General features: G+C 30.3%; 3 protein-coding genes across 3 annotated transcripts; 1 reads left to right on the top strand and 2 right to left on the bottom strand.

Annotated features, from left to right (window-relative positions):
- On the bottom strand, positions 1-1,137 carry TRIADDRAFT_56139 (uncharacterized protein; the record flags this gene model as incomplete). Its single annotated transcript, XM_002112236.1, has 1 exon — positions 1-1,137. The coding sequence occupies one exon, from the start codon at positions 1,135-1,137 to the stop codon at positions 1-3; it is 1,137 nt and encodes a 378-aa protein (XP_002112272.1).
- A 3,576-nt stretch (positions 1,138-4,713) lies between these two features.
- On the top strand, positions 4,714-13,342 carry TRIADDRAFT_56138 (uncharacterized protein; the record flags this gene model as incomplete). The annotated part of the gene is made up of 17 exons (XM_002112689.1): positions 4,714-5,053; positions 5,463-5,600; positions 5,914-6,045; positions 6,182-6,333; positions 6,411-6,487; positions 7,069-7,405; positions 7,855-8,045; positions 8,155-8,314; positions 8,519-8,635; positions 8,887-8,944; positions 9,145-9,350; positions 9,595-9,678; positions 9,874-10,218; positions 10,949-11,146; positions 11,772-11,918; positions 12,081-12,137; positions 13,151-13,342. The coding sequence occupies 17 exons, from the start codon at positions 4,714-4,716 to the stop codon at positions 13,340-13,342; spliced, it is 2,931 nt and encodes a 976-aa protein (XP_002112725.1).
- A 534-nt stretch (positions 13,343-13,876) lies between these two features.
- On the bottom strand, positions 13,877-18,005 carry TRIADDRAFT_56137 (uncharacterized protein; the record flags this gene model as incomplete). The annotated part of the gene is made up of 12 exons (XM_002112235.1): positions 13,877-13,939; positions 14,284-14,479; positions 14,808-14,954; positions 15,057-15,128; positions 15,263-15,334; positions 15,751-15,797; positions 15,924-16,011; positions 16,313-16,384; positions 16,527-16,598; positions 17,442-17,513; positions 17,669-17,737; positions 17,953-18,005. The coding sequence occupies 12 exons, from the start codon at positions 18,003-18,005 to the stop codon at positions 13,877-13,879; spliced, it is 1,023 nt and encodes a 340-aa protein (XP_002112271.1).
- Between the last annotated feature and the right edge of the window lie 790 nt (positions 18,006-18,795).

The following is an 18,795-nucleotide window of genomic DNA, read 5'->3' as shown; positions in this document are numbered from 1 at the left end:
CTATGGTGCAGTGCTATTCAAATCTTCGACAAGAGATTTGATTTGGTCCCTAAATTCTTGAGTAGCATGCTGACTTAGTACGAGATATATTCGATCGTAATCACGTAGGCATCTATCTTCTTTAGCAATGCTTACAACCTCGTCTACTAAGCTATTAAGTCCAAAACATGATTGATCTTGATATAAATCCATGGCAGATCGACGAGCAATAAATAGTAAACGCAGAAGATTATCTAAAGCGTCATCATCAAGCTCATTATATCGATGGATATCTTTAAAGATATCTTGCTGATTAAAGAAGGCATCGGTATAGCAAACACTGGTATTTACTTCCATTTTATAATATGGAAGATCATTTATTTGACAATGTCTTTCGATAACAGCATCTATGGAATATTTTTGATATTCTTCTGGGGTAGGGCAGACATTTTTGATTTTATGAAAATCATACTTAGTTTCCAATGCTATGTGACTCTTTGGTTTTAACATACTGTGACATAATATAGCTATTCCATTTTTAGCTAAAAGATCTGAAGTTAAAGAGTTGAAGAATTTTTGAAAGGAAACCTCAGGTACTTTCTCATTTAATACGTAATAAAGGCAATGGCTTGCAATAACCAAAGAAAATGTGTTCCTTTCAGTTTCAATGGATAAGCCATTCTTGGCTAGAAGTTCGAGTAAGTTATCATCGAAGGCGTTTCCTCTTTTGACTGAGAATGACTTTAGCGGTAAGACTCGATTTTTTATAGCATCAAAAAATGTTTTTACGATTAACCCTACCTCCTCGTTACTACTATCATCGACAACGGCTGCTAATTTTTCTTCACTGCATGTAGAAGAATCATAGTCAAATCCATTTTTACCAGTAAATTTCTCATTAAAATCCGTTGCTCTGATATCAAAACCTGGAGAAAAGTCCATATTTTTGAAGTAATTAACCGTTCTAACGGCAGGGCCACAAGCAATTTCTGAGACTTTTACCGGTTGATTTCCATTAAATATAATCGATCTCTGCCGCAGCGCTTTCAGAAAAGTTTCCAGTCCGTGTGATGTTAGTTGTGAATCATTACTTTGGCGCTCAAAAGCCGAGTAACTTTGATCGTAATTAAACTCTTTGATATTTAAATTGCCACTCATCTCGCCTGTAAAATTGCTAATCTAGGCCAGTAAAAAATAAAAATATGAGTAAAACCTATTAAATGCATTGGAAGTTCAAGTAGCGAAAAAAAAAAAATATATCATCTGCTTACGCCTGTGTCAAAGTTATATCACCAAATTATTCGAATTTCTGGAATAGTAGGATCCAACCTAACAACTAACAATTAGATAGAAGTTGCTGTAAAGGTTGAAAATGGTAAGAAAGTAAAAAATGACGATAATGTTGAGTAGTAATATTTTTTCAACCGCAACTTTATATAATAAAAATGAATAAATTATATAAATTCTAAGATGTCGCTATCAGACAATAGTATGCGTACGTCACATGTTGACGGTAATAAATCTTAAATCTTATTTAGGATAAGTGGTTTACTTTACTATCGTATCAATTTCGAAAAGACTTTAATTTGATCTTAGTGATGCTATAGTATTTAATACTTTATTCAGAGTTCAGCAGCAAAAGCGTGGCCTGTATCGATTAATTATCAAACGGATATTTTTTTGTGAAACAATAAGACGGGCCCCCAAAAGGATTTAGACCATAAGTTACATTGTCTGGAATGCAGCCCCAATTAGCGCAAGATTACGTTTAATGAATTGCACAATAAATTGTAAGCTTCTGTATGCACTGATACTATTTTTAATATAATACTAGCACAATATAGAGAGAGTTGCAATAGTATATTGAGTGTACTAGGATGGAAAATTACTTTTTGCTTAAGCTAGAATCTATCAAGTTATATACGGGAATTAATAATATTTTAAGTAATGAAACTCTTCTGAACTAAGCTAAAGATTCGTGTTAATTTATGATGAAAGTAGTTTTATTTGTAAGAATTAAATTTAATTTCATTAAATGCTAATATGTTGTCTTTCAGCTGGACGTGGCCCCCGCCGCGAAGTGCGAGTAACGTGCGAGTAGCATGCTGAGCCTCGTTCGTCTAATTGGCTATTTATTAGTTATTGCCAATGAAAGTTGTTTACTAGTTGTATTTATAGTAAAACCATATACTTTATTGAGGTTTGTTTCCCTATATGAACCGTATAAATGTTATGTTGCTAAATTACTACCATATGTGTGCAACACAAGTTTGTTGGTAGGGTATAAAAGGAGGAGCGAATGCTCACTCAGTTCATGATTAGATAGCGTTTCGGCTACTCTATTAATAAAACTATACTAAACACTCAGAACAGTCTTATCCCTGTGTAACGGCAAGTAGTATAGGGCTACCACACAGTAGACTTTCAAGTGTTGTGGAGATAGGAATAAGTAATTTACTAGTTTAGGGTAGTAGTTCGCAAGTTAAGTTTGTGACAAGTAATATATTTATCTATAAGTATCTAGATTAGATGAGAGATATTTGTAGTTAGCAAACTATAGAAATACAAATAATGACTAGATATTTCCAATTTATGATATGGACTACTGCCATAATAAGTTAAAAATAATTTTGTTACCGACAAGTTAATCATGAATGATCTTATATCCAGTTGAAATAAGGCATACAAAATAATTAGTTGACATAGGTAACTTTGTCTCCGTATTGCTAATGATCATAGCATTTTACAGAAAATGAAGGGGACGAAATAGGAAGTTTTCCATTCCTTTGTGCAGCAGCGCAATAACAGACGCTAATAATTGAGTTTTCACTAATTACTTCAATTACTTTTCTGGCAGCAGATAATGCAGTGTAATGGATGATTTATAAATGATTAGCTACCTGCAGATAATGATATAAAGTTTTCTTCTTAATACTTTTTACTCTTTGTTTACTCTCAACAGCAAGCCTACTGGAATTAAGTAATCCAATATTATTGCCCTCAAGTTATAGGTAAAAATAGGAGTAAGTCATTGCGGTTTTAACTTAAGATCTGTAGACATTACTACCGTTATGGCGAATGTAATTAAAGATATCGATAAGAATGCGAAGAATGAGTCAGAATACATTTCGGAAATATAAGGTACCTGGCACGGTGTATACAGCTAGCTGAAAACATCAGCAAATTCACACAACCCGTTCAATTGAACGGGTTGTTATCTACAATCATGAATAATGTGGATAGAGTAATTTTATTAATAAAATTGTAAGAATCACATTCTGTTGCGATCAATAAGGCCTTTACAAAAATTTAATGTAATATTTTCTTCTATTTCATTACAAGAATATTAATTCTAAAGCGCTTACTACTCGTGTATGTATTTAAAGTGATAACATTAGGTCAGAGTTCGTTTTAAATGGATGTTTAGGTCACGTTTGATCATTTATTAAATATCCTTTTAAGGACAATAAAATACAGTACTCGAACACTGTTTAAACTTGTTCCTGTTGTTCTTATTGTAACAGGTATAATAGAAACTTGATAGCTATTTCCGTAGCTGATGATACTAATTATCTTCAATTATTAGAACATCAATTATTGCAGTAAATACGGTAGCAACATTATAATAAAACCTACATAAGTGCATATTTTAGTAATGATATAATTGCTGTATTAATAACCATTTAGATTTCATAGCATTTCACTACTGTGAAATGCATTAACTCAATGATGTGAACTAGATTTTGATGACTAGCTCCCCTTTAGTCGTGAACAATATTACCTAGATTACTTAGACTTTTAGTGGAAATTAGGATTTTTGTCCATCTATCTAGATCACTTTAGACCACAGAGCTACTTTATAATTTCATCTATACTGTTAATAATAACATGCTTCCCTGTCTTACAAAATATATGTAATCTTGTTACTTTCCGTTTAGTTCCTGTTCCGGGATTTGCTTTGATTAGTTAACGGCATATCGCTAGCTTAATTTCTATGGATTACTGTGCGCTTTATGTAGGTAATAAAGATGAATGTAAAAATTTCCTACAGGAAGTAAGTAGATAAAATGAATCTATTATGTACAGTCTTTAGATTGCATCGAAAAAACTAGAGCTTGAGATTATATATAGACTGTACAGCTACTCTATGTTATCTATTTGGATTTAAACTCGTGTAAAAAGGCATTAATTCGATCAAGTAGTTAGTTATTTAGGATAAAATAAAGATCTGGGCTGAAAAAGATTAGACATAAAAAAATTTACATTATCCTTTTTTATACAGCTTAAGTCTGTAAGTGCTCGAATCTATAATAGCTAATTTTGTTTTTATATCTCCACATTTTATTGTGGCTATCAAAAATTACTAAATTATTGATTTAGGATTTATTATTAATCGATTGATATGTGAATATAGTGTTAACCTTATTACTCTTATTCAAACATCAATGGTATCAAATTTAGTTAGAACACTTTTACTAGCCTAGAGATGTTAAAATACAGGACAGAGTCGATGATATTAGTAATTAATTCTGCTTAAACCAGTCTTTATAAAATATAACGAAGGGTACACCTTGGTCTTTACACTATTCTAAAACAAACAACTTTCTTTCTTATTTAAACTGTTCAAATTTAAACCAGAATGAGCTCCTTAAAAAAATATAAATTCAAATAACCTAGCTCGAGATTATTCAATAAATGCCAGTAGGGATAACAAGAAAGTCACCTAACGCAATGATGCATATTTGTTTATTTTCTTATTCCACATTCTACTTAGGCATTATGATAACAGATTTGAAGATTAAATCCGCTTTAAAGCAATTATTTGCCGAGTTTGTGGCCTTAGTTCCCATTTCTGATATTCTTATTGAATTAAGATCTCGATCTCTAATGGATGATAATGTTATCGCTCAAATTAAAAAGATGCCAACCAGAGAAGATATGAGTAAAAAATTTATCCAAGTCCTGATCCATCATTGCAATCATTTCACTTTCTACATACTTTGTAGCATAATTAGAAATCATCCTGAACAAGCAGTTCAAGCATTTGGATTAAAATTAGATCTGCTTGCACGAGGTATTGTTAGCTACACCTATATGCATAACTGTAGGATCAATTTCATAGCAAAGACTTATTGAACAATTCGTCGTGCGCGTATAGACAGTAAACCGATCGATAACGTACTTTCTATAAATGCCCTATTCGTTTCAAAATAGATACAGTAAATATGTTATTCATAAAATACTATAATTCATTGCGTTTGCAAATATTTGATCTTTCCATGTGGAATTTCATAACATAGTTTAGGATCAGCCAACACTTGACGTTAGCAATTTGTATCATGTGTAGAGTTAGAAGGATTAAAATAGGTGCTGCATCTTATCACCTAGTTTTTAATAGCATATTTTGCTAAAAATCGACCAATTCTTAGTAAAATTTGGTAGTTTATGATTTTTAACTAAACCTCAGGTTATTAAAATTATAGACTTACTTCGTGATGTAATGGAGGTTCCAATTCATCGTTACATCTACGTCATTGATTCCGTGAATGCCATAGCTTCTAATTTGAAAATGATTCATGGAAAAAGTGGTAAAATTATAGTTCGTGGTACAGCTGGCTGTGGTAAGACGATAGCTTTAAGCCAAGCAATTAGAAAAGTTGTCCAGGAAGAAGGTTGTTTCAACCCTGATGGTATTTACTGGGTTGATATCAGTAATTTAAAGATAATATAATGGCCTGATGGCAGAAACGGTATATCAATTAATTATTAACCGTTAGTACTAGACTATAAAAGCGCTAAAGGTTTATGAATTCATTAGGATTGTTCCTAGAAATATGTCTTATTAACCTTGAAACATAAAAATAACATGTAATGATAAGTACAGTATTTGGATACTAATTAATTAACGATGTTTATTAATATACTTTAACTTAGTCGACATCAATGAAGATAGACTGTTACAAAAACTTTTGAGTTTGTACCATCGATTAAATGCCGGAATTGCTATCACGCAGTCACCTACTGATCTAATAGAAGTGGTAGATTGCATTCAATACTATCTACATGGTAATACAGATAATGTCACTTTCAAACTTCAAGACATATTAGCAACATTTTTGAGATATTCGCATAACAGAAAATTAATATACTAAATCAGTAAAAAGTGCATTAATACTAAAACTTACATTTATTTGCGCAACAGATAATATAAAGGGAGCTTGTCCTCTTTTTATATTTGACGATGTTCGAAATCTCTCATTTATGGATTATTTTACATTTGCTGATAAAGCAGTTGTGACTACACACAATTTGGATGGTCCAATTGACGATTCTTTCCATCAAATTATGGTACAGGTAACCTTCATTTTAAAATAATTAAATAAATATTTTCTTCTCGCATTCTAATAACAATCAACAACAACACTATTTAGGCTGCTTGGAAATTTGATGATATTGCACAGTTTCTACGCTTATTAGATAAAAATAAATCGAAAACTACAATCACTGAGTAAGTAACTGGAGACTTAATTGATGTTTCCTGCGTTTTACCATTAAATGTTACGTTAATTTCTAGTTCATATCTTGACGACATAAATAGAAGCTTCAAAGCGTTAAAAATGATAGAATACAATAGGCTAGTCATAAATAAAAAAAGAAATTTAATGTCTAATGTTCAAACAGTAATTATGATGACTGTTGACTGTTTAGATAGTAATTTTAAGCAAAGGCTATTTGATCTAAGCATATTTAAATGCGTCAGAATTCCTGTGACCATGATTATGTTGCTATGGAGAAAATCTTTTTGCAATACATTGGCTATACTAAAAGAACTAGAAGGGCGATATTTACTTACTGTACATAAGAATTACCAAGAGAGGTAGCTACATAATTAATTTTAAATGAATAAAGTTATAATTCTAATTATTCAGGTAGAGATAATTTATTATATGTACATGATTGTTGCTTTGAAGTAGTGATTATAAAATAAAAGTAAATATTTTTAGTACGATGCTATTATAAGAAGCAAGTCCTTTCTGTTAAGGTATCGTTGAGATAAATAATTCTCAAAATTTCGGTTTCATACTGTAGATATTTTTGCCAGATCAACGCTGCTGTTGTCGATTTTCTGCGAATGCAATACAATAAATGTGAACGAGGTCCTGATATCTGTGATCATAAAATAAATTTGCACGCTAAACTTATTGACAGCTGTTATTGGAAGTATGGTAGCTTATGGAATCAACATAAAGATGATGGCTACTTCTATCATTATATCATCGAACATATAATAGATGCTAAAGCTACCGATACCTTAGTAAGACTAATAGATGACATTGAATGGACAGAAACTAAACTAAGAGCTACAAGAGCCGTTTCGAGTATCTATCTAGATATGAAATGTTGTGAAACTTACTTTCAAGCAAAGGTAACTTGATAATCATGGTTTAAGCAATTGTACATATATGCGTATAAATATATAATTATATGTTTCATATAAATATACATGTATGAAGTATATTAGGTGTAACTGTATCTAAGAATGATTTGAATCAATACGGGTATACAGTATATTAAGCTTAACTGCATTATTTTCTACACTAAGCTAAAGTCAGAAACTTTAGGTGACGAGTTTAATTACTGCGTATAAAGAGTAATAACCAATAATTATATATAATTGTAGGTAAACTGTAACGAGTTAACCTTTTTAAGCTTACAGTTAATAGTTTATTAAAGAAGAATTTTTATATATATTTATTTGCTAAAGAGTGAAATGGTCAACTTTGATAATAGTTAAAAGTTTATATTTAACTACCACTATTTGAATATACTGAGCTGGTTTATTGGACTGCATTTTAATGGACAATATATTTATAGCGAATAAAGTATGGCAATGCCGAGCTGTTTCATATATTGAAACAGTTTGGGCAGTATCTAAACATGCAAAATATCGATTTGGTGCAGTTTATCCTTTTCTTTGGTGATGAAACCACTCAGATATTTAATAAAGCACTTGCAATTGCTAAAGCACGAACAGTAGAAAAACTGTCCATCTATTCCAAATTACGGTACCAGAGCTCTCGTTAATGACATGATGCGATATTTATTCGTGGTCTGTTAAAATATTGATAAAGTTGGTAATATTTTAAGTGTAATTGTTTATGATATATTTTTAAGATGCTGGTATGCAATTAGTGAGGAACAGAACAAAATCACTGCTAAATCTTTTACAAAAAGAGTTAAGAGCTCTTCTCCGGTTTATGCTTGTTCAAATCCTTCACTCTCAAAACTAAAATTTGTACTATGTGAAAATGATGGCATGAAAAGTAAAGTTACGGTAAGGAACTCTTTGTAATCGATAAAAAAAAATTACAATAATTTCCAATTATCCTCAATATCTGATACCTTTGAATGATAATAAGAATCTGTAAATTCCGTATTGATTTACTTAATCCAAATAAAGTTGAATGAAAATAATGATGCTGTTTACCTGATGTTATCATCCTTTTTAAATATTTTACTTGAATATTCTACTACGCAGACGCTAATTTATGATAAGGGAAACTCTGTAACCAATTGGATTAAGATGAACGTTAAAATTAAATCGATCAAAATAAGCGCTGATGGAAGTATTATAGCCCTGAAATATCATGAGCCAGTAAGAATTATTATTCGTTTTGATAAATTTAGTATTTATTTTTTATCTTTAAAAAATTTTTTAACTTTGATACTTATTACGAACCTGATTGTTTTAATCCATATGCTTTCTATAATACTTGCATCATGTGCTGTAACCTTTTTGATTCACTTAACATAAGGAAATCCTAAATTTTTCTAGTTTTAACTATGTTAGTTGATTATCTTCAGCGTATTAGCAGTAACGATAAAATTTTTTTGTTTTGTTTATAGCCAAGACTATCAGGTTTAGATGCGCTTTATTACAACACATTTGCTAGAAATGATAAAGGTATTTGGATATATGCTTATTGCTCTAGGGCTGGAATAATAGCCAATTCATTAATTAAATATTGAAGATTCATTTTCTTATCAATAAATGCACAGGAAATAAATAGATATGTTTTGATAGTATTTCTGTAACGAACTTTGTAGCTCAGAAAATATAAATTTGAGTATGTTAACGAAGCTGTATAATAACCGTACTTATAGGATGCGAAGACGATGTGAATTTATCTAATAGCAATATGTATCACAAATGGGAAATTTGGTTGGCGGATAATCATGAACGACTACAATTTGTTCAATATTCCAACGCTGATATCGTTGATTGTGCTGATTGTCAGTTAGAATTTTCTCCTAAAATAGCTCATATAGCTTTTACTATCGATGTAAGGAGTAGAAAGTCTATCATTAAAGTACGTGTGCTAAGTATGAAAAAAATAGCAATAGAGCTATCTTGTAGCGTAATAAAATTACAGTATAGTATCACAGCAATGTAGTCTAAGATGCGTACTTTGTAAAAGTATAGTTAAAATTCTAGTTTCTATGTAACAACTAGTTACCTTGATCACTACATCTAGTCCTGATTGTACCTGAAAAGGTTCTAGAGAGTATTTGCTACACTTTTGGAATAAATTTAACAAAATTATTTCTATTTAGATTTGGCAGATTTACGAGACTAGCGCATATTGTAAGGAAAGAATTGTTGTTGAAAGTAATTTAGTGTCATGGCAACAGTTTGCAGTAAGCAAATCTATGCTTTTGTTCTGGACGAAACAAAATTTGGAGGAAAATATCAAATACCATGCAGCGACATGGAATAAATGCCAAATTGATGTGATTTTTTAATTTTAATTACCAGCAATGTATTTACTTATTTATAACGCTTTAGTTCATCGATGTTGCTATATAATCACTAATTTACCATATTCCCTAAAGGTTTGGAATATCGAAGATGTTTATCGTATCTGGCGTATTCGATTACCTAGATTGATACTAAAGTACGACTACTCTACCACGAAAGAAAGTGTTCGTGAAAATAAAACACTACTGCTACATAATTTATCATATGATGGCCTCAAAAATGCATTACTAGTCCAATATGGCTGCATTCTGGGATATGTTTTACTCGAGCAAAATGAAAATAATACGATAGATGTACGTAAAGAATTTAAGAACCTTTTCAGAGCATGCTACAAATTAGAATATGGATACAAGCATTTATCAACCTCATATGATTGTCAGCTGCTTTTATTTCAGTCTGCAAATTCGGAAGATCTCCTGGTTTGTAAATTAGCTTAGAAATTTGATTATAAATTCCTCCTTCTTATTATTATATTTCAGTACACAAGTATTTGTAATTTCATACTCGAATAAATATGTCAAATCTCCAGGCATTTAATAGATCTAATAAGAATTTACTCATAGTATCAGCGATTGAATGAATATTATTAGAGGACTATGGCATCTGATTGTTCATATATCAATTCCATAGATTATAAAATGGAATTATGATGGCATCATCCCTAGTCGATTAATTCACTTTCAATGGCCTATTTATCACGTTCGTTTTATTCCTGGAATGCAAGATTTATTAATATACCGACCACATTCTCAAGATATAAACATAATTAGAAGTGATATGAACATCATTAGAAGCGAACATTATTGTTACAATGTAGAAAAAAACAGAAACTGGAAATCTTTAGCGATAGATTATAATTTTATAAATGAAACTCCTATTTTGGCTATTATTTTGTTATTGGATCAAATTCTGACGTTAAATGTAAGTTACAAAGTATGCGAATTTCGGAAAATGGCCCTGCTAATGTGCCTTAATTACTAGCATTAGTTTATCTTACTAAATGCTGGCAAAAGCATGTTAAACAAGGAAGACGCAGTGCAATTTCCTTATTCATTAATTCTAAAAACGAATACTTCAATGAAATAGCAATATATGAGATTAATTAAAAATAGGATGTTTGACATTATATATATACATTTCACATATTAGATTTACAAAGGAGAAACCCTGGAACAAGTATCTTCTAATCGTGTTGGGGGGTGGACCAACAGTAAACCATTACAAGAATGGAATATTTGCTTATTCCAAAATCTGCATGATTTTATTATATTAGAAAAATATGAATGTAACGGTGGTTGTTCTAATTCGCGAACGTCACATTCTATGCATTCGCATGTAATTACTCAAGTAAGATTTTACTGATTAGGTGACTATTAGGTACTACTATTTTATTATCATTAGTACTCAGATCTAGTATGACCTCCCGAGAGCTCTCTTACTTATGAAGCTTATACATGTACATTAATTAAAAGGCGTTGGAGTTCTCATCTTAGTCAAATTAATTCCAATGAAACTAAATATATCGTAGGATTTTATAGAGTCCTTAATCTTTTTATTAAATATTTAGTAAGAAAATTTTTATAAATTGTTAGCTGAAATTGATAATTGATGATTCTCTTATTATCGCGAATACACGTGAAATATATGATGTAGATCTATTACATTGAAATTTAGTCTATGTGTGAATACCCAAAAAAGTGGATATGCAATCAGTCAGTCCGTGTATAAGATTTTGGCGAATTAGTTTGTATCCTGAATACGCTCTCTTATTTCTTTAGGAGCTATATTGAGATTACATCCTTTTATACTGAAAATTTTGAAATCTTAGGAACTTATAGATTAAATCACTTCTATTTCATTAGCCGTTGTTAAAGAGCTTACTGATCGTTTTTAATTGAATTTTACTTCGCTATATCAAGCTATTGGTGCCCAATAGAGTGATTTGTTAATTAGTTTCATTCATTCTAATTAGCTACGAGAAGTAAACAATCCTAGGCGTGTGAAATGGGAAACAGAGCAAACTTTTGTAGCTTATAATTTGCAATTATGGAAAATGAACTATCGGAAGTTTGACCATAAATTTATTTTTACTTGGAAATATGACGAAGAACAATTTCATGTCAGTATTTTATTTCTATAATTAATATTCAATAACAATCGTTCGCAAAAATTTGCTATACTGACTAGTTCAGAGGTTACATTAAAGTTTAAATTGATAATTCTAGCCTTGAACTTTGTCTACTCTGCTAATTCTATTTTTATCTCTGATTATTTACAACAGTATTCGTATGGTCTTATCATTAGCATGATAAATTACTTAGATGGACAAATAGTCAAGGTATTTCAAGAATATGATCCGCTATGTAAGAGAAAAGTTCTCATATTTGAAGATGATCATCACATGCTTGTTCATAGCTGGACTCATCAATTCGGACATATATTGAAGGTGCTGAATAGTCTTTGCAACTGATCGAATGTCTTATGTCATCGATAATTTTTGTATAAAAACATAATTACCAGCTAGAGCTTTTAAGAAGCTTTAAGCGGTTAAAAAGCGGTAGCCTAAACAATTAAATGCATTTACTTATTTTACATTAAATTTGCTTTTAATACTATGGCTATTGCTATCAAAATGTCATAAATTGAAAAATCGTTTATTGTGCACAATTTGCAATAGGTATATAGATTGGATAATAACTCTATTATACAACAGACACGAAAGCAGCCATCCACCAGTCATATTAATATTTCAAAAATCTCAATTCCTACTGACGGATCCAGTATAAATATTAGCAGGCCGATGGATCTAAAACTTGCTAGTGCCGAATTGGGTGTTTCTAACTACAAAATTTTAGAAGTAGGTGTCATTATAATATTGTTATAACATGAAATGATTCATCCTCAGGAATTTTTACAATTATAAATATCAGGGTGCGATCAATTCAATCAATGGTGATTATTTCTTTGTACAGTACGGGACTAATTACGTGGTACGTTATTCTAATTAATATCTTAACCATGATTAAAATTTAATTCCAGTAGTATCAATTCAATAAAAATTTTTCAAGACTGAATACTGCCCCAATTGTTATAGATCTTTGAGATTAATTTCTGGTTTCGCTTTAAATTCTATTCTAACTTTACTTTACACTTATATTAAAATAAGCATAAGAAAGTTAACACAAGATACAACATAAAGATAATGTTCTGAGCAATGTAATCTATATCAAAATTATGATTTGCTACTTATTCTAGATTTACAATTCTAATTGGTACATAATTTCAATTGGATATCAAGGAGTATGGATGCATTGTAATATGAAATTATTAAATGTTGTCCAATGCTGGCAGGGAAAATATATTTTAGAATTAGAGGATAATTTAATTCGAATTTATCATCGAAAGACATTACAACCCGTGCAACAGCTCTGTTTCCAGCTTATGAAGAGGATAAAGAAATTAAAACTTAGTGATGATCAAAATTTAATGATTTGTAATGATTCCCGAAAGAATTATTATGTTTTAAGAAAAATTGACATATAAGTAAAGATTTCAAAGCCAAACATGGACGAGTCAGATAGAATATAAACATCTATACTCGTAAATGCGATTTAAGGAAAATTTATTCTAAATTTTACGAATAACAGTGTCTTTATTGACATAAGCTATGTATGAACATCACATTAATTAGATAGCATTAATAATGCTCAGTGAATAATCTATTAAGGGGAAATACTGTAAAAACCTTACGAAATAAAACTTGCCTAAAATCTATGGCTTATTTATAATATGGCATACGTTCAAGGCGTAGGAAGTGAATGTTACGATACTTTATCATAGTTTCAGTACTGATAGTTTACAACAATAGGGAAATTCAAGTGCCATCGATATACTGCCTTGATGATAGCTGGTAAAGATTATTATGGCGATTTTACTTTATACAGATTCTGAAATACGCAATTTATTCCTAAATTATATGTTGTTTGCCATTATTATAGGCGTATCTGGATGAGTAATATCATCCAAAACTACCCGCGTTGTTTAGAGATAATCATCATCTTGCCAATCTACTAAATTTTACAAGTACTGCATTAGATTATTATTTATTATATCTTCAATCGTCCTTAATGCTAATACCAGCTATTTATGGAAATAAGTAAAATAAATATTATGCTTTAAATTTACCAGCTTCTATACGAGGGCCTATGTAAAGTTATAAAAATGCTTTATCTAATATAATAATACTTACATTATAAATCAATGTTAGCTAGTTTATAGTCTAGTCTAGTAGCGAACGTAAACAATTTTAAAAGCTAATGGATATTTCTCTCATATCTCTGCCGGTTTTTTAATTAATTTAAAGAAATTGTGTTTCTGGTAAACATTAATAACTGGCAATAGGTATTAAATGGATTTTATAGATATTATAAAATAGCTTAAATGGTACTTATTAAATACAGAGCTGCTATACAGGTAGCCATTACTTTGAGCTGATGAAATATAGGTACCATAGATATGGCACTTCCGTTACTAGAAGTTGATGGATGAGTAGTATATGGTATGGTCGTGCTATTAGTAGTAGATGGAGTGAAAAAGGTTGCAGTAAGATTCATTGTATAAATGGGCGTTGAATTGGTCGGTAATGATGCCTGTAATGCTGGGGTAGGAGACGTTGATATCCTATTATTATAGCGAAAAAAGTCAGGCAATCATGTTGCTATTATAATCGATGCTAGTTGATTCAGGTTTACTTCTAACAAGGAAAAATTATATTAATATTGATAGTTTAAGCAAAATTTTATATCTAAATGTTTGTTTAGCGCATATAAAATCATTGATAAACATCTATAGTTCTAAAATTTTGTCGCAGAATAGTCAGAATAATATTACGAGTTTATCATAAATATTTGCATAGCCTATACTAGCTTTTAAACATTTGAGCATGGTTTGATAGAACTAAAATTTTGTGGCAGAATAGTCAGAATTATATTAGGAGGACATCATTTACCTATACGGACATCGAATAGAAGGGGCTGGTAGAATAGTAACATTACAGGAAGATGAGTTAATATTTCTTGGACAAATAGCTTTACCGACAGAATAACATGTGGTGTTAGCTTGCAACATACAACATATGGATGTAAAATTGGTACCCCTGTAAGCACAGTTTTTGATAAGCTAGTTTAGCAAACTATGGTGACAAAATTACCTTTATAAACTAAAAATAAATTTATTAATAGTACTTAATGAAACTTACACTATTAATAATTGTGGAAGTTGCCTAAATACGCTGGATGACACACACTGTAAATAATTATCCTGCAAAGCCCTAAAGTTTAAATTATAATAACGAATACATTAATTACTTACTATACATATGTAGTTTATATGCTATTTGTGTAACAAATTTACTAAAGGCAGGTTGTGTAAGTATTACGTCTACGTCACCATAAATAGTCTTACAAGAACTGTAGTTGTCGTAATCCGGTAAATGTGTTTTTTCTTAAAGTTGTTAACATATTGTTACTAATTCTTCTAAAATATAGAAAAATAGAAATATCTTGATTACTTTGATATTTTTATGTGATATGTTGGTTTAGAATAGCACACTGTAATGCGCTCAATATAGTTGATAAATTTAGTTGTGACTTCGTAGGATGTACAGTAAATTTGATCTCGTCATTGTACATTTTTCGAACACTTCCGAGCAGTGTCGACAAAGTGTACGAAGAAATCGGTATTAACGCAAGGTTATCATCTCTAATACCGTAGTTATTATGATGGTGAGCTCATTTTTGATATCTAAGCTAAATTTAATTTATAAAGGCAAAATATTTATTTTTTAATATTACGCCATCTACACTGATGTACTCGCTAAAATGCTATAAAATATAGGAACTTTAATTGGTAGGCCATAAGACAAGCACACGCGTATGTATGCATTTACTTACAGCGACGTTAAGCTTTGAAGTGTTATAAAAGCATTATCTTCGATATTCTGCAAGCAATTCATCGATAAAGAGCTGGAATGATTAATGGAGTGAAATTAGTGCTAGTTACTAATTTATTACACTCAACGCCGGTAAAGCTTCGCCTAATACAAAAATGAAATAACTAATCTTACAGCGATTCCAGGGAATTCAATCCAATCAATGTTTGACTGGTAATGATTCTTATCGCGTTCATGTTCAAAGCTCTGCAGAAGGTAGTAACTGAAGTTAATTAAAAGGGGTAAGATTATCGCATAGTATTGTTGCAGATGAGATGATTAAACGTCAAGAGTAAAAAAGGGTGAAAATAATAAACTGCACTGTTACTTCGTTCCGTAAGCTGTAAGTTTGTAGTTGTATGTGACTGTAACACTAAAACTTATTTTAACAGTTCAGATTGGTAAGTAACCTATATATATATATATATATATACAATAAAATTCATTACTTACGAATTATTATCTGTTTTCACCCCAATATTTATATATAATTATCGTATGTTTGTTATTAGGCTTTTACTTACAAGCGTTTTAGCTTATTTAAATTTCGGAAACTATAATTATCGATGGTATGAATATTATTGGTACTTAAGTAGCTGAAAGAGTGGAATAAATAGAACTTTAGCATATCCAATTAACAGTGAAAGCTAGTATTTACCACATGTACCATGTGGTTGCATTTATTCTTAGCTAAAAACTTAAACAGATATCATTCGGTAGGACTCATTATTAACTTACAGCTGCTGCAATTTGTTCGATTTTTTAAAATGTAAATGGGAAATATGTTGTAACTGATTGTTACTTAAATCCCTAATATGAATCAAGAATTACGGCGTTATACTTTTGAAGTTAAAGATCAAATAATATGCTAATGAGCTAGGAAAGCCAATTTCTGGCTGAAAATAGTTCTAACTATAGATTAAGTATCAATATGAGGTATAAAAGGCGATTTTCTACTAAAATCTTGCGATACATACATGACTTCTAATTTAACCAGATTTGAGAATATGCTATCAGGCAATGAATTAATACGATTTGTAGACAGCTGCCTAAATTGGATACACGTATATATGAACTATACATACTAAATATGACGCTAGAAAAAATTCTTAAAGCTATGATGGCATATATATCCAATTAAAGCACCGCATTCAATGTTATAAATTGTGATGATGCAACATATCTAGGTAGCAAATGATACCATGTAAAACATTTTAGTATAGCCGCTATTGTTAAATTAAAATAATGAATACTCGAACAATAAAGGTTGTATTGACTTGAAAGAGTTAATTCATGCTTACAGAAACCGCAGCTTTGTCGTCAATTTAAACGCGCTATCTTGGATTTTTGTAATTTTGTTGTAGTTCATGTTACTAAGAAAATAATTTGTTTTCATGACATTATTTATGTTAAAAATGATACTAGTAGTTTGTAACTAAATAGTTATTAACCAAGTTATTTCTTTGATGCTAGAATTAATTTGATTTCAATATTATGAAATACTAATGATCAGAAGTTTGATAGGCGTTGACTAATGATTAAGCTACTGGACAAATATATTACTCGTATAAGCTGTCTATAATCAAATACTAATGCATCGGATGATTAAACAGCCATTTTATTTTAGTCTCCTAACGTCAAATGCATACTTACAGTATTTCTAAATTGGGCATTCCATCAAGGTCGTGCTGATATATGAATTTCAGTTTGTTATTCTCTATTCTCCTATAAATGATTAGGCAATCAAAATTTATTGACGAAAACAGCAAGCACAAATTTTGTTCAGTTTAAGGCTATTCAGTTTAAGGAGGGTAGCATAATGCCAAGAAATTCTTTAGCCTTTATTTTTAAAAAAAATTGCTTTTTCGTTTACAGCTTACAGTGATTTTAAAGCTGGGAGCATTAATTCGCCGTTTCCAAGAGTCTTAATAGCATTGTATCCTAGTTTTCTACAGATTTTGTAATAGAATATTTATTCAGTTGCTAGTTAATTAATTTAAACAGGATACTATTGAATTGTTCTTTATTAAGAATATATTCGGCTATAGTTTAGGCGTATATTTATAATGGCTTGCCTATTACGGAAATATATATGGCAATAGCTTAACCTATCTTACTTCAATAACTTTCTCACTCGTGTCATTTGTAGGATTCCTTTACTTACAGTTGGGTTAATTTAGTTAAAGATTTAAGTTCATCATAGGATATTGCAGACATTGCATGCTGCTGATGTTGTAAATCTCTAGCAATAAAACATTTTTGTAGAATTTGTATATCGTTATTTTATTTAACTAGTTAATAAATGCTTAAAAAGGATAAAATATGTAAAAACTTACGTCGATAATTTTTTATTTGAACTGCATGATAGCAACATTATTTATGAAACAATTAACTGACTAGACATAGTTAAAACGTAGTCTTCTGTTGGTAAAGCAATCTCATTTAAAAAATATTAAAATATTTCTGTACTGCTATTTTTTTTATTTAACACTCGTATTATAGACATCACTGAAGTACTATTGTCATATTTCAAATGCGGCATTAATCAGAACTTGCTACTAAATTGTAACGCACAGAGTTTAAATTTCTACTATCCTTTTGATTTGTAGATTTTATAACAACGATTAATTCGATATATACTAGGTGAATAGATTAAAACGGTAGCGATTACTAGCTTATTAGAACTATGGAGACTTACAAATGTTCCAGATTTGGAATCCCCTTAAAATCGCGGCTATTAAAGATGGATATGTTATTAGCTAACAAATGTCTGAAATTAGTCAAGTGAATGCAGTTAACCTTTGCAAATATTAGTGCTGCAATGCTTGATCGTACTTTTAGTTAATTAAGCTCCAACTATTGCATTAAACTCAGAATATAACTAGTTATTATGGTTAAAGATAAAGTAGAGTAAAGATGTTTGTGGATTAAAACAATTTCTTTAATACGAATGTTACCATATGTTAAGACTTACAGATATTATGTGATAATGTTATGAAGAAGAAAT

This window comes from Trichoplax adhaerens, genomic scaffold (genome assembly GCF_000150275.1).
Source record: "Trichoplax adhaerens TRIADscaffold_5 genomic scaffold, whole genome shotgun sequence".
Classification (NCBI taxonomy): domain Eukaryota; kingdom Metazoa; phylum Placozoa; class Uniplacotomia; order Trichoplacea; family Trichoplacidae; genus Trichoplax; species Trichoplax adhaerens.
The sequence above is the reverse complement of the archived record's forward strand: the minus strand, read 5'-3'. Positions and strand labels throughout refer to the sequence as shown.